At 42.7% G+C, this 16,393-nt stretch overlaps 2 protein-coding genes across 4 annotated transcripts in view; one reads left to right on the forward strand and one right to left on the reverse strand.

Moving 5' to 3' along the window:
- The window catches only part of YEATS2 (YEATS domain containing 2), a 70,950-nt gene extending 66,818 nt beyond the window's left edge, over nucleotides 1-4,132 (forward strand). For all 3 annotated transcript variants that reach the window (XM_045031493.1, XM_045031494.1, XM_045031495.1), the window contains one exon: nucleotides 940-4,132. In XM_045031493.1, coding sequence (XP_044887428.1) covers nucleotides 940-1,048 — 109 coding nt within the window. In that variant the 3' untranslated portion in view covers nucleotides 1,049-4,132. The remainder of the gene's footprint in view (nucleotides 1-939) is intronic.
- A 5,515-nt stretch (nucleotides 4,133-9,647) lies between these two features.
- Nucleotides 9,648-16,393, reverse strand: part of MAP6D1 (MAP6 domain containing 1) — a 30,867-nt gene continuing 24,121 nt past the window's right edge. Inside the window, exon 3 of the mRNA XM_045029505.1 lies at nucleotides 9,648-11,817. Within this exon, the coding sequence (XP_044885440.1) occupies nucleotides 11,740-11,817 (78 nt within the window). The 3' untranslated portion in view covers nucleotides 9,648-11,739. The remainder of the gene's footprint in view (nucleotides 11,818-16,393) is intronic.

Here is a 16,393-nt window from a genome sequence, read left to right on the forward strand (position 1 = left end):
TCACTCCGTTGCTGGCTTGTGTAAGGGGTTCCACTTCCGTTGAAGGCTGTCTTCCTTTAAAGATGACCAGTACATATGATGATGTAAAGTTATTAGTCACCTGAAAACTAACTTTAAAGTGATCAGCTTAGACTGTAAGTGCTGGCCCAGTATTTTCACCGGAAGCACTTCAGTTTTACAATGGTTTGCATTCCATTCTCATGGTTCCCGGGCTGGCAGGGGCGCAAGTTTTCTGTAGAAGCAGCAAATTCATCCTCAGTCAGTCGGGGAGGGAGAATGAGCAAAGTGCTGCTTTCCTCCCTTGAGCCAAGTGAGGGGCAGCAGCGACTGACTCCTAAGTCCTCTCTAGTTCCCATTTGGAAGGATTGCTGCAACACAAGGACTTACAGATGAAAGTTAAGTGGGAGGCGGCTGCCTTCAGGGTTCTGGGATAGATGTGGAATATTCTCCACCATGATCAAAACGAGTTGACCTACAAATGCTCTGCCAGTGGCCTGACAAGACCCCAGTAGCCTACTTAGTAGCATAGGAATCAAGTAGTTCTTACAGTAACTCCTGATCCAAACACTATTCTCCTTTTGTTTAGAGACTTCTTCACCCTATCTTCATGGTGTTCTAGCAGAACTTGAAATTGAAAAACAAGACCTTAGTGTTTAATATGTGCAAGCAAATGGCTTAATTAAAATACTGCCTGTTCCACAAAACTGATACTTCAGAACTTCCCTTTAATTTTCATATGCTTATGCCGAAGGAGTATTCCTCCAAATTTTCTGATAGCATCCATTTTGTGCTAGGGCATTTTAATACCTTGTCTCTGTAACTGTAACACTATTATCATTTTTTGGCTTTTCCCCCCATTAGTCAATTTATTGACCTGGCACTTCAGAGAGAGTTGGCTTTTTGCATACTGTAATAGTTTCTTTGATTTGTTCTCTGCAGGATTCCAAGAGAGATCACAGTGATGAATATTCACCAAGCCATCTGTAATATTCCCTTTCTTGATTTCCTCACAAACAAACATATGAGGATATTAAATGAGGAACAGTGAAATAACCTGAAGATGCTGTAGTAACAATGGATTGAAGAGTGAAGTATTTAATGACAATTCCACTGACTCTGTAGGACGCTATTATATACATTTTATAATGTTGGGCTACTAGATCATTACCTCCAATTAAAGATGCACCTTAATGCAACAAAATGATGCTCTGTTCCAAATCAAGTTGTTAGATTGCAGTGTTGTTTACTCAGTAAGTGATGAGCGAACTTTGTCAGTTTGCATTCAGTTGCTAGCTGAAAAAGACTTGGCAGCAAAATAGGCCTCCTCCAGCTGATGACTGGATAGCTTGCTGAGGTGATGTATTTTTAAGATGGAAATCCACAGCTCCCTTTGAGGCAATCCACAGACCAGTACAGGTTTTGCTGTGAGCTGGGGGGCCATTGGAGACCATTTTCCCAAAGTATCGCGAATACATGCAAAGCAATAGGCAGCTTTGGGAGTTGGTTTGTTTGGAGGCTGATGTTTGTGGTGAGCGACTTGTGCAGATATAGTTGAACGCCATGAACATGGCTCCAGTTACACAGCAGGACCAACCATGCAGTTAACTGTATGGTAACAAATATTTCCTTCCTTTAGGAGGGACTGAGTGAGCACCTCAGACATCCCGGTGATGGTAGGTTGGGGGCATGGCCAAGATGAATGAATAACGTCAAATTTAAAGAGACTAACTGAGCATGTGACCTATGTGAGGGGAAAAGTAAAGTGACTTGGATGCATGGCTCATTTCATGGAGGATTGTGTCACGATTTCTGGGCGTTAATTGGCAAGATCCTTTGCTTCTCTAGCAAATATTGATCTTGGCTGCTGGAAGAATTCCGATTACTGAGCTGGAGAGCAAGCCACTTGCTCTGTAATACTTGTTTAAATCTTTGGAGAACATTAGTCCATGATCAGCACAGATTGTGAGGAACTGACTGCAACAAAGCTTTGGTTTAAACTCTGTATAGCAGAAAGGTGCCCAGCAGGATTGGGGAAAACACAGGTACTTTGGACATGGCAGCATCTGATACCATGGCTGTGGGTAGAACCTTTACTTCCGGTCCCACCACTCACCTGCTTTAGGTATTGCCATGTTCTCCTCCTTGTGAATGCCACATCTGAAGGGCACACTGCAGCCTTGCGAATGCTTATTGACGTAAGAAGGTCTAACCAGCAATATAAAAATCTTCCTGGTATGTAAAAATGCTGTCAATGTTGAAGGGCCCAAAATTTGACTATTACTTTACCAGGCTTTCAAAGTCCTTGTCTTTTTGAGGCAGTACCACATAATAGGTTGAATGAGGGCCTGAGAGCCGGGGACTCCTGAGTTCTGGTCCCATCTGGGTCACTCATTTGCTGCTTGGCCTGGAGGAAGTTGTGTCACTGCTCAGTGCCCCAGTTTCCCCATATGGAAAATTGGGAATAAGGATACCTATCTCATAGGGATGTTCTGAGGCCTAATTAATATTTGTGCTGCAATTTCAAAATGTAAAGCATTTTAGAAGTGCTAAATAAGCTTCTTTTGTTGGGGAATAGGGTGTATTTCAAAACTAATACTTGAGTGCTTTCTTCACTAGAAAATTAATAAACTTGATACTAGGAGCTCTGCAGTTAAACACAACTATGTGCATGCTCCAGGGAGAGTGATTCAGCTGAAAAAAGGTGGTTTCAGGCTTTCAAGGAGCAGGTACAAACCAGAATAAAATTAAATTAGTTTTTAAACTATAGACCCTTGACACTGTCCTCCTCAGGCCAGAATCAGCCATTGGTGCACACCGCAAAGAGGACCTTCATCTGCAGATAGTCCCATTGAAATCAACAGGACTGGAGTACAGTACTACTCAGTTTGCCCTTAACATTGAAAATGGGACTGATGAGAGGGAATTTGAGTTGGGCTCTGAGATGAAGAGCTTTGATGGCATTGCCGTGGATGTTTTAAACACTCGGGCCCAGCTGTGGAATTCTTACTTGTGCTGGTGAGCACCCAGCAAGGGCAGTTGCCTGAGAGAGCACTCGCTGGCTTGAGGAGCAGCTGCACAATCTGGCCCTTGCTCTACAATAGTCTGAAGTACTCTTGCTGTGGGGACTCTTGCTAGAGCACAGGGGCTGGGCCAGTGCTGAGAATGGAGAGGAATCAGTTTAATTTAGGAATATCAGGCCCTATCTTAGCTTCCCTGTTGGGGGCTGGCAGCCTCTTATCCTTGATGTTTGATTTGCAGACTGTAGGGAAGTCAAGCCTCTACACCTTTTAGATACACTTATACACAATTTGTAAGTTAGACTCTGTAGTCCCATCCCAGGCTGCATAAAACCTTCTTCCCTATGTGGCAGTTAGTTGCCCTTTGGGGCAGCCAGTGCACTGGTATTCTGGAGCGACACATGCACTTCCGTCCCTTAGTACTAAATGATTCATTGGGTGCCTGGTTTTCAAAAGTGCTGAGCACCCAGCAGCTCCTATGGATGTAGGAGCCCATCTTTGGGCACCTGCCATTCAAAATCTTGCCCCAACTGCTTGAGCCGCATGATTTTCAGCATTTGAGTTCTAAAAAGTCCCCTAAACCAAGGCATCTGTTCTGTAGTAGTTTGAAGGAGCTACAATGATTGAGTCTCTTGATTCATTTCTAAGCAAGCCAGGTTAATATAGTTACCCCAGGAGAATAATCCAACGTGAAATTTGCTAAGAACAAGCTATCCATTGAAATCCAAAGCAGTTTCAATAATATTTGTTTAGTCGTCCAAATGCAGGACATTTTTGCAAACAGGTTTTTGAATTTTCAAGAGTGGTGAGAGACATTTCTTCATGAGAACATAATCTGTTCCATCTGAATTGAAGGGAAGAAAGTTATGTCACACAACAAGGGGGAGGCTGTAAAAATTGGTAAACCAAGTTAAGTGTGAAAGAAATTGGAATATTTCAGAATATTCCCCTATATGCTCTGTGGCTTTTTAAAAAGTCTTAATGTCAGTCAAAGATCTCCTTACAACCATTGTCCATATTTGAAATGTTGAGTGTTAAATCCTCCACATTCTGTATTATAATGTAAAATTGTGTAATATACATAAGTTTACAATAAATTCTTTTATTAGTTGTGATGACATTGTCTGACTTTCACCTGTCACCCAAATACAGTTTTTCTAAACTGTCATTCTGCAGCATACCCCATTGCACTGCATGTCTTGTTTTGTGCCTGAAGCAAAGCAGGAATTTTATCTTTTGTTGGCTCTGCAGAAAACCTGAAAATTCTTAAACTTGGCCAAAGCAAAAGGTAGTTTTTGCCTTTGAGGTTTTTTTATGGTTTATTATGAAGGTTTCATTCTTTTGAAAGACGGAGCCAGGAACTGAGCAAAAAAAGTGTAAGTTGCCCATGCAAACAGCAGCAGACTTATTTGCCCTTAGAAATGAGTGAAAATTGACTGAGAAGGGAAGAAATCAAACTGGCTTTGAGCAGGTTATTTATGAATTTTCTTGACAGGAATGGTAAAAATTGTCAATCATTATGTAGCTTAGAAGATGAGAGCCTTGTACTGTCTTTCAGAATACTGAAGTCCTGATTCTCATTTACAGTAGAGTCTTTAGTGTGAATGAGAATCAGGCCCTGGAAGACTAACCAACAAATGGACAAAATTGTCAGGTTACCAGTCTCTCTGTTATTAACACACTAGGAATATTTTCGCTAAAGCCTTCCCACATGCTGATTGACATATTTGTAAACATATTTACAGGAAATAAACCCTCAGTTGTAGAAGATGGAAAATGCATTCATGCAAAACACTTGCCACATGTTTGTATTGATCACGTTTTTCTGATTTTCTATTATTACCATCCATCCCTTCCAGCAAGGAAGGTCTTTCCCAAATACCAGCCATCAGGCTGCAGTTGTATGTGATATTCACAGCACTGTGAATATCCCAGGTGGCAAGGGCCTGACATCGCAATGGAATCATTACGCTGACTTCTAATTGATGCTTTACCCCAACCCCTTAAAGTGACTGTGGTGCTTGCAAAGGGTGCTAGGTTGCTAGCCCTTGAGAAATAAGTCCTTTGTTTTGGTACAGAACAGGTACAGCAAGGCACCAGCAGTGTACATATTCCAGTGTGCCTCCTTCCTGATGTGGAAGGATCACCTCCAAACGTGGGCAATTCAGTTCCTCTGGACATTCAGTCCTTGCCATCTGTGCTACGAAAGCAAACAAGGCTCCTCTTAGACAGATATTTGTACTAAAACCATGAACTGGACTGATCCCATGAATGTACCTGACAATGGTGCCCTATATGGAGAAAATATGAACTGTAATATGCCCCATATCCTGTTGCCAGTCAAATGAGAAATTCTCATACAATACACAGGGAAAGTAATTTAGCGATAAGAAAACCTTTTTACATCAAAGATCATTAAAATGTTACTCAACTTTTTAGGTGATCAGATCAAATTACCAGAAGTCAATCAAACAACTGAACATGCAAGAAAGTCTATTCAGACATGCAGAAGTGCAAATGTTTCTGGCTTCCTGACTAGAACAGTGGAGACAGTGTTGCAAAATGGAAATACACCTCTCAACCTCCAGACAGGTTGGGTGACAAGCCAGCAGAATGTGGAACACCTGTGCTTCATTGCACATCATGCTATAGGGCATGGATTATAATAGGTCATAACTATAAAATCTGTTTTTAAGGGATATTATTGTGTGACTCAAATAAACCACTCTTGCAATATGATTCACAGAGAGAAAAGACCATCACGGGTTTTATAGTTAAAGACTTTATAATCTGGATATTGTGGCATAATGTATAACACCAGCACAGCTGCCCCCTTTTGTCCTCTCCCCTGCATCCCTCCTCTTACAAACAGCACTCTTTATCCTCTCCTGCTCCCACCTTGTCCCCCATGCCACTCTCTCCTTGCTCCTGCCCTTTTGTCCGCCCCCTCTCAAAGAGCCTATGTCTCTTCTCCTGGCTTTCCCCCTCCTTGGTGGGCTTTCCCTCAGGTTGGAAGGACACCCCATGGAGTCCCCCACTAGCTCTGCTGTTGATTATGCTTCAGGCTGTGAGCAGGTGGCAACTCACAGCAGCTCGTTCTACAGGCATCAGTATGCATGGCAATTCTAAGCACCATGAGGTGCGCTGCTCTGGGGGGGTCATCTCCCTCCACACTCACCCTCAGCCAGCACCTGCTGCCCGCGAGAACATGGAACCTCAAATGGCTTCAAAGCAAAATGTACCATTCAGTGGGGTAGGGCTCAGGTGTAAAGCCCAAGAGCAATTAGCAACTGAGCACCTGGAAGAACCTTGCTGAGACAAGTAGGGGAATGGAGGCAAACAATACAGAAGCAGCCCCTCCCCCTACTAGTTCACCCTATGAAAGTTTTCCCTCTTATAGGAACTTTTTCCCAGCATGCCGTTCTGCGGCTGGCCCTTTAAATTGGGCAGAGACAAGCTGCTCTAGCCTTAAAGCAGCCATTTTGCAAGGGACTACTGCTGGCTGCATTTCCCCTTCTTCTCTAGCTGGGAAGTGCCTGCTAAGCTTTCCTGTGCTTTCCCTAAAGACGTGGGGCCCTCTTATACAGGGCACCTCTGTGGGCAGTTGCAGCAAGACTGTATGTTGGTGACCTTCTGCATGCTCCTGGGGTCAATGGAAAGGCTTGGCCTTTCAAAGGTGCATTGTGAGCCTCACCCAGCAGAATATCCAAGAGCTTGTTCCAGTGTGGGTGTGTCCTATGTAAGAGTTTGGTGGTGTTGGCTGCCATTATAAAGCAATGACCACTGTAAAATTCCCATGTGGTAGTGTGCTCTCAGGATGCAGGTGGGACCACAGGGTCTGTGAGATAAAACTAAGCAGCTTTTTTCTTACTGGGAATGTGATACTCTGTAGTTAGTGTGGACAAGGTGCTGGCGGGAGTGTGCGTGTGTAGATAGAGGGCTAGATGTACTATTATTTATATTCTCACAGTGCCTAAGAGCCATAGGCCAGGACCCCAAATGGAACAAAAAGGCAGCCCTAAAGAGTCAAGTCTAAGTGACAACAGCTGGATACAGACAGACCGACCAGGTAGTAGAAGGAAAGAAGACAATATGGCCTAGCTAGACCAGACAGACACTGGGTCGGGGAAGAGTCGAACACACAAGTAGAGGGAACAATGTGGTGGTGGCGGCAAACTTTTAGTTTTGTGATTTTATTTATTTGCAGCGGGGGGAGGGGTGTTACTTAGTAGGGGATCTGCTAAAGGGGAAGGTAAGGGGGAGAGAGCGAGGGAGGAAGAACAGCTGTGGAGTGAAGCTGAGGTAAAAAGGCAGGGAGGAAGGAGTGTTGAGCAATCAGCAAAAGACAGAGAACAGTGTAGCATGGCCAGAGATCCTGGCTCCCACTGCTTCTATTCCTGCCAGTGAGAGTTTCTGGCTGGCTCCTCTCTGCACTTCTTCCCCAAAAGCACATGGTGGGGGGCACTGCCTGGATCCTAGTGCCCTCAGTGGGGGGGCGGGGATGGTTTCCTTGCCTGATTCTGGGTTCAGAGAGGTACTGGCAGAGGGGTGGCCCTGGCTGGGCCCCCTTCTACCCTCTCCCTATCAGCAGGAGTCTCTGGCTGTCAAAGCTATAGCTGAGGCTGCAAACCAATCTCAGGGATAATCCTGCAGTTCACATGTTGTTTTCTGAAAAGCTCACCAGTAGATTTGAGGAAAATCCCATAAGCTGCCACGAATTCTGCAGCTCAATGTTTTTCCTTTTTGAAAATAATTGTTACCCACCACACCTAGTACACAAATGCTGCAGCCTTGAAACGTGTACATAGTTCTGCCAGCGGCCTTGGGTCTGCATCTGAGCTTGAGAAACAATTGGTTGGCTGTTGATTGTTATGAATGATTGAAAATCAGCTGGGAATGTACAGGGAAGAATTGCATTGATCCTGAGATGCTATGCTAGGATTCACTGCTTGTGCGTGTGCTCTCTCATTTGTGGAGGTGGTAGGGTTGTCAATTTTGGTGAGATGGATTCCTGGAGGTTTCATCACATGACATAATCTTTAATTAAAGATTAGTCTTTAATTCCTGGTGACTTCAGGCTAATCCTGGAGGGTTGGCAACCCTAGGGAGTGGAGGGGTGGAACATTTGTTAGTGTCTGTTTTAAGCATGTACACATCTTAGTGACATTGAGCCCTCCTGTAGAAATAGCCCTAGGAGAAGACATAAGAGAAAAAAAGCCATGAGGATCTAGTCATGGACTTTCCCACACATCGTTCCATTGGGAGAGGGGAGGGGAGGCTGTTCAGGGTTCTTCTCCTAGTGGCATGAGCCAACACACACCTCAGCCCCAAACTCTGCAGGTCCTGAGTACTTCCCTGACCCAGGGATTCTGGTGCCTCTTCTCTGCTTGAATTCTCCCCTCCCCCTCCAGATCTCCTGCAGCTGTGCAGAGAGAATCAATATGGACCTTAAGATGGCTGACGTGAATTTGGTGCCTCATAGCAAGTTGGTGGGACTTTCACCTCTCTCTCTTTTTTTTTTTCAAAGAAACTTGATACATAAGATGTAAAGGTTGCATAGTTAAAATAAGTCAAGAAATGCAGAAGTGATGTTTCCTACTGCATGTGGACTTGGCCTTGCTGTACATATGCGGTATTTTTAGAGCTGTGTTAAATATCTGCAATAAACTAGTATCCATGGCCAAGGTAGGCAGATTAACAGACATCAGGGGATCTTAACTTCTGCATCTTCTGACTTTGAACTCTGCAGCTGCAACATTTGCATTAACAAAGCTAATTTTCAAGGTAATCAAAACTGGCAAAAAAAATTAAACTTATTACTATTCCCATAGTGTTTGAACTGCCGAGTATTCCAGTGCTCATTCACCAGTAAATATTGTGAGGTATAAAATATCTAAAGCAACTGAATTACATGGGAACATGTTATCTGAATATAATTGAACTTGAGTGTGAACTAACCAAGGTGTTTTTTTAAAAAAAAAACACACATTTACAATCATCTGATCAATTTTTAGCTCAATGCAGTTACAGAAAGGGCAGAGAATTAAGTCTGAATATTGCTTACTAGAAATTATAACTTTTGTCCTTAGTGCTAGTTCAGTGAGGTTGCTCTTGGGTGACTTGTAAAGTGGTGATTTTGTTCCCACTGCCCATGTAAGTTGTGATGGCTTTTTTTTTCTTTTCCCCTTGAGGATTTCTGAGGGGTTCTGATGATGTGGCGCAGGGTTTTTTTTAATCTTTTCTAGTCTGATAAACTGCAGCATCCAAAGACAATGATAACATCGACTGAGTGATTCCACTTCTCTCAACCAGTCTAATACTCAGTGGTGTTGTTCTAGGCAGGCAGCTCAGTTCTATTATTTTCGACTTCTCGCTTTGTTTTGAGTGATTTAGGAGACAGCCTAGTGTGACTGCCTTCTGGACCAGTGTGTGTCTAAGTACACAGCTACACAAAAATAGTTACAGATCTTTTTGTTGAAGGTCAATGTGCAATGCTATGTTTTACATCAAAATTAAGATTAGAAAAAGAGCCAGTAGCCAAAATACATTTTATTAAGTTAACTTTCAGTCCATTTGATAAAATACAAGCTTCATGAATTACCAGTTTGTTTACAACTGTTTTGTAGAAATATAATAAATTAAGAAAAGAAACTGAGTAGGCAGTATGTGTTGAGTTTTTTTGCTAATAGTAAAATCCAAGAGTGAAATTAACTGAACTGTTGAAACTGAACTGTTTAAAAACTTTATAAACAGATTAATCAAGCAGACTATACATTTTTTTTCCTTAGAAACATTTAACATGCAAAACATTTAGTGCAGTTTGGAATATTTCAATCAGTTTCCAGAAAAAAAATGATTTCCTCCCACAAAAAAAAAACCTAACAAATATATATATATATATAAAATATTGATTTTTTTCTGCAGGTACTGATGTTAAATACTGCAAATTCATCGAACAATAAGTCCCAACATAAAATCTGAAGAGTTCAAGAAATTTCATCCCCCCATCCCAAAGAAACACACATTAATGGGCATATTATCTTTACTCATGGTTGAGTCTCAGTGGCTCAATCGTACCAGTTTTAATGAAAGCGGCTCCCTTAAATCCCTATATAATGCAATGTACCTTCTAGATAAATTTCAAATATAGTCCACCAGCCCCCAGTTCAAGAATCGCTCTTACGGAGATGATCAGCAATGTGAGTGTGTTTGTATAGCCTAAAGGATCATTAAACCAGCCTTTGACTTGAGCTGGGAAAAGATTAAGAGAAAAATGTCTAACTTCCCATTTTATCAAAGTTATTCATTCATCTGTAATGAGAGTAACTGATTACTGTTCAAGTTTGAGGGTAACATTTCCTTTCATTCTAACAGACAAATTTCTAACACACAAACTATAACTTTTTTGTGTGACATTTTCAGAAGAAAATTAGGAAAAATGTTAAATTAGAAATAGATTTATTATATTGCATAAACCCTTTAGATAAAAACTCTAAGTTTATCACAATCTAGATAAACGAGCACTAGGAAATGGTTTATTAAAACAGAATGAGTAAAAGTTAAATCCACATCAGTTATCTTTTTAAAAAGGTAATCTTTAGAATAATTAAATTTAAAATGGTGCATCTTTAAAAATGAAGGTATGAATTACATTCTACTTTTTTTTTAAAATAGAGTATCCATGTAACATTCATCTCTGGTTATTTTTAGCACTAGCATTACCAATATACAGGCAATAATTCAAGAGTTCAAGGCAATATATTTTTCATCTTGCATAAGCAAATAGTTAACATTTAATAAAAGTCTAAGCATATCCTTTTATTAAAGAATCTTCAGATTCCATTATGCAAAATCTATGTACGCTATATATATACACCTTAAGCATGACCATTAAAAATTACATCCATAAACATTTTAGTTTCTGGTCCATACAATCCACAGTAGTTATCTGAGCTGACCTAATGAGTTTGCTGTCAGCCAAGAGCCAAGTTGAGGCGTTGTTTTGTCAGGACTTTCTTGATTCTCTCTCATGCTATTGTTGTTTGTTCTTCAGAAATTCAAACTCCACCTAAGGTGGCTTTCCAACTTTGAAATATTCAGCTTCAGCCATGAAGCCCCAGTGACTTTTTGTCTGATTTGTTTAAAGAGTATTATCATGCCAAAAGACTTCTAAAACACCAGTGAAATCAATGCCAGCCACGAATGCTACACTGTTTGGTGTAGTATTCCAGTGTATTAGTGAGATGCTTGCTTGTGTACTTCAAACTTTAAAAAAAAAAAAAAGTTCAAAAGTCAGCTTGGGTCATTCACCAGCTCTTTCACTGACCTACTGTAGACAGGTCTGTTAGATAGCACTGGCTTTAGTTTTAGTTATTTCCATTTGAGATTCCCCCCACCTCCCACAAATGCAGCTAAGTGTAGGGGCAGTATCTGCAATACTGTCTTTGCTGCCCAAAGTCAATCTCCTAATGTGATACCAGCTGGCATAGTAATGAGCCTGGTTCTACAAAAACTAGGTCATCCCTTGCAGTCTGTTTTGCCAGTTCCAAATCAAGTGCTTCGCGCTTTGTGTATTCACAGATATTATGTATATATCATTACTCACTGTAGCTGCTTTTGATATTGTCTCTTTGATCTTAACACCCTGTATGAAAGTTGCATAGCAGGACATTTTTACTAACAACCCACATTTAAGCTGCCTGGACGTAAACCGGATCCAAGTTCACACATTGAGGATACGAGAAGGAGCCTGGAAAACTGCAGAAGGGTTGGGGGAAAACTTGGTCTTCGCTTCAGGAATCTAAAGGGGAAAATAATATGCATTAGCACCACTTCTGGGTACAGTAATCATGGGGGTTCTTGGCCCACATGTCTCTGGTCTCCTCTGTACAGTAAAATAAAACATGTCGGAGGACTGTGTCATACAACAGGCCCCTGGCACAGGTTGATCTGGAACTGTAGATGAGACTGAACCATTTCTATAGCACAGTTCCAGGGCACTGTAAAAAATTCATTCAATCAGAGCCACACTGCAAGACCAGAACAGTTTGGATGTGCTGCTTCATTGTAACTAGGTCCTTCAACACAGTTAAAGGTTAAGGTGCAGGTAGGACTGGAGGCACTGTCTGCAATAGCAAGACAAGCATGTTTGAGCGATTCTTGCTGGCAGGTTGCTAATGGATTCCCAGCTGATGTGCACAGAGAGAACTGCTGACCCTTTCACAAATCCTTGCTAACATTTGTTTCACACAAACATAAAGGCAAATACACCACTGGACTAGTGATTGATTAAAGTAAGAGACTGGAGGAGAGATCTTCATGGTGCAAAGTCTGAACTGCTTGGAGAACACAAACAAGAAACCTCTTTAAAAATGTCTGAGCTCAGTGCTTTATGGAATAGCAACTGTACTGTATGTATTGCAACCTGGGCACACAGGAAGAAAAGTTAACTATACTGAATATTCTGTATGCTCTTCAAGTAGGGACTGTGAGAGAGATGGCAGAGATGACTCCAGAGCAAAATGCCTATTGACTTCAATGTAGCCAGGATTTCACCCTAAGTGTAGCACTGCGGTGAACAGATGGTACCTACTGACGCAGAGTAGCTGAAGAGCCTGTCTCTTAGCATAATAAGAGAGTAACTGAATTTAAATGGAATTGTCTTTACTTGTGTCTCCTGGGTTCAGACGATAGCTGCCCTCAAGCATAACTATGTAAGTTTTGTTTACTCAAGTTTTAATTGCTCTAACAGAACTGTTGGAGGAGTGAGGAAGAGGAGCAGGGCCATAAGAACAGGACATGGAAAAAAGGAAATTAGCTATTGATCTGGTTTTTTTCACATTCTTCTGGGGATGAGTCTTAAATGCTGGTGGACAGAATAATATCACAAACAAAGTCACTGTGGAGATCAACAGCTGGAAAACCCTAGCTAAATCCTACGTACAGGTTATTGTAAAACAAACTGTGGAACTCATTGCTAGGAGATATTGTGAAGGTCAAAAGTATAACTGGGTTCAAAATGGAGCTAGACAAGTTCATGGAGGATAGGGCCATCAATGATTTAGTTGGGTTTGGTCCTGTTTTGAGCAGGGGATTGGACTAGATGACCTCCTGAGGTCTCTTCCAACCCTAATCTTCTATGATTCTACAACTGTTAGCCAAGATGGTCAGGGATGCAACCCCATTCTCTGGGTGTCCTTAAACCTCTCACTGCCAGAAGCTGAGACTGGATGAATCACTCGATAATTACCCTGTTCTGTTAATTCTTTCTGAAGCATCTGGCACAAGCCACTAGACTAGATGTACCCATTGGTTTGACCCCGTATGGCTGTTCTTATGTTACCGAATCACACACGTGTAACCCAGCTGGGGCTTGGGCAAAAGGAAAAGCCTGAATGGTTTTTAAAGGTCGTCTATGGCCGAGTAAACACGAGTGACTTCAAAATGTATCTTCACTCTGTCTAGCTGTCTAGCTGTTTCCAAGCAGCATCTTCATGCCAACCTATTGCTTTCCTCACAGTAATGCTGTTTGCTTTGCTGGGTATGATAGAAAAGCCTCTGTACTCTGCTGTTCTGGGAGACAGGGCCATTACTGGCTCAGTCTGGAGAGCGTCAATATTCTGTGCCTTTGGTGGTTTCTCTCTATGCATATGTGTTTCAGATTTTATCTTTGCCTCAGATCAATAACGGAAGTTATTGATGCTGACTTCCCCTCTACCTGGGGGTGCTCACCCCCCCCCCGGTCTCAGGCCCTGCCCCCACTCCTCCCCTTCATCTAAGCCCCCACCCCATCCCGCCTTTTCCCATCCCCACTCCACCCTTGACCCTGTTCCTGCTCCACCCTCGACCTCATCCCCGCTCTGCCCCTTCCCCCAAGGCCCCACTCCCACCCTGCCTCCACCTCTTTCCGCCCCCTTTCCCGAATGCGCCCCAGCCCCACTCCTCCCCCTCCCTCCCAGTGCCTCCTGCATGCTATGGAACAGCTGATTGCAGAAGGCAGGAGGTGCTGGGGAGGGGGGAGAGGGAGCTGATCAGCGTGGCCGCCGGTGGGCGAGAGGCACTGGGGGACAGGGGAGTTGGCTGCCGGTGGGTACTAAGCAGCTGCTAATTTTTTTTCATGGTGCTCTAGCCCTGGAGTACCCACGCAGTTGGCACCTATGACTGGAGTAAGTGCTGTTTTGAGTCTGTAACTGGTCTCTTCCACGACATCCATAAGTCATGTGGAAGCACTGGAAGTTCTTTTTTGTTTCACTGCAACATTTTGGTCAGCTCTGTGCTTTGTTTGAGTATTATAACCTATGCTTGCAGGCAGGGAGATTCTAACTGGTCTTTTCCCCACCTACAGTCCTGCTGTCTCTGTCCATCTCTTTCCTCTTCTTTCACCAGGCTCAGAATTCTCCAGTTCAGCAACTTATGCCCCTTTATCTTTGCATTCCATAAGAATGTCAACTCTTGTAATAATGTCTCGTGGGGATCACACAAGCTGTGGCCGAAGTTTAACATTCAAACACACCATGAGTTTGAACTCTGGATTATGAAAGACTCAAACCAGGCAAACGACTCTGATATTCCTTTGGAGAGTTCTTTGTGGATTCCACATCCACTTGTTTTCTCTCTTCTTTAATCTCTTTGAGTCCTACTGCTGATACCACATCCCAGACATTGCTTCTCCCTTCCAAAAAAAGATTGGCTGTATTGAGACACTTTGTACTTTGCTGAGAACAGGATTGACGCTAACACAACTTTATTTGACATTTTAGGCTGAGATATTTTCAAGCCTGCTCAACTTCCCATTAAATGTTTTGGGAGTTAGTAAATTGTTTCAGCTTCAATCCGGTTCTCAGCAAAGCACCAGGTGGTCTAATTCAGCAAGAACTAGGATATGGAATCAGCTAATTAGTGGGAACTGGAAGTCCAAATCCTCCAGGTGGCTTTGAAAATCTTCACCTTCGTATTGGGCGCTGTTCTCTTCTCCTCTCTTGCTAAGCTCTTGCTAGGGAAAATCAACAGTCTGTGGCACTCAGCTGTAATGCTTTCTTCTCTTTTCCACTCAATCATTGATAGCACAGCCCCTTGTGATGACAGTGCTTCCTGTGGTACCATTTGCCTGCTATTCCGACAGATTCTGTAGTCCGGGCTCCTTGTACTCCCATGTCCAATTTGACCTAAATTCTGCTGAAATGCCTGTTCATTCTGCAGCACCCCAGTGCAACAGACTGGAGATTCAGTGGCAGCTTCAAGTAAGTTTTTAAAGGGCTGGAGGCTGCTCTTGAATTAAATATGAAAATGAATAATGCAAGCAGTACTGTGTCCCTTGTGTGGATTTGATATTCAATTCAATTTTATCCTGTTCCTACATTTGTCATTTTCAATGTCCTACAGAATTTTGTACTGCAAACATATAACTGCACTGCAGGGGTTGTCTGAAGCAAGCTGGACGTTTAGGCGGCTGGGGAAGGGGAAGGGAAAGGCAGTTTGCGATTACAAGATAAGCACATTAGCTGTATGTTCCTGTTAAAATAATCTGCAGTGAAATGGTTAAGTGTTGACATTTAAATTGTCCCCATTTGATTTCTAAGTTAACATCCCCTGGAGATGAATGGGACTGTCACCACCAGGGAGACCCCACAGCAGTTATTTAATTGGGTTCACAGCTGGAAGGCTCTCTTTGCAATGATTAGGGCTAGGAACATATGTATTTATTTACTTTTAATCAAAGCTGGAGAGCAATTCTGTGGCCAGGGCTGGATTCTGCAATGTTGCACCAGCCATTTCTTCACCTAGCTTCCCAAATAACCCTTCCTCAAATGGCGGAAAGGGAGAGAGAGCCATGCGGAGATCTGCTGGGTCCACTTTGTGTTTAAGATGATCAGATGCCACCATGGCAGTGGACTCAGCAGAAGAGCAGACATAGATATAAGCCCTGCAGCACTACTTGTTGGCACCCCTACCACCTCTGCCAGGTTTAGATTTCTCTACATGCTGTCGCTGTACAGCCAGTGTCTCAAGTTTATGGCCAATGCTGGTTGTATTTGAATGCGACAGCAATGGATGAAATATGGATCTGGGCCTTCTCCAGAAATAAAACACATAGCAGATTTTTGAAGTTTGAAATTTCTTTTTCCAAGCTCCTTGGCTTTTAATTCTAGTTCTAGTTGTTGGAGCTTCTCTCAGCTCAAGGCTTGGTGGAGGGAGGACTTTTGGTGAACAGGAAAAAAGTAACTTCATCTTCTCCCATCCATGAGATGGGAGTGATTCCAGCCTTACAATGTATCATTTTAATGAGTCTGCATCACTGGTCCTTCCCATTTTGCCACACCACAGAAACCAGAGGAAACCTTCCCATACCCCTCAGAGCAAACGGGAGAGAGCGAAGT

Source organism: Mauremys mutica, chromosome 9, assembly GCF_020497125.1.
Source record: "Mauremys mutica isolate MM-2020 ecotype Southern chromosome 9, ASM2049712v1, whole genome shotgun sequence".
Classification (NCBI taxonomy): domain Eukaryota; kingdom Metazoa; phylum Chordata; order Testudines; family Geoemydidae; genus Mauremys; species Mauremys mutica.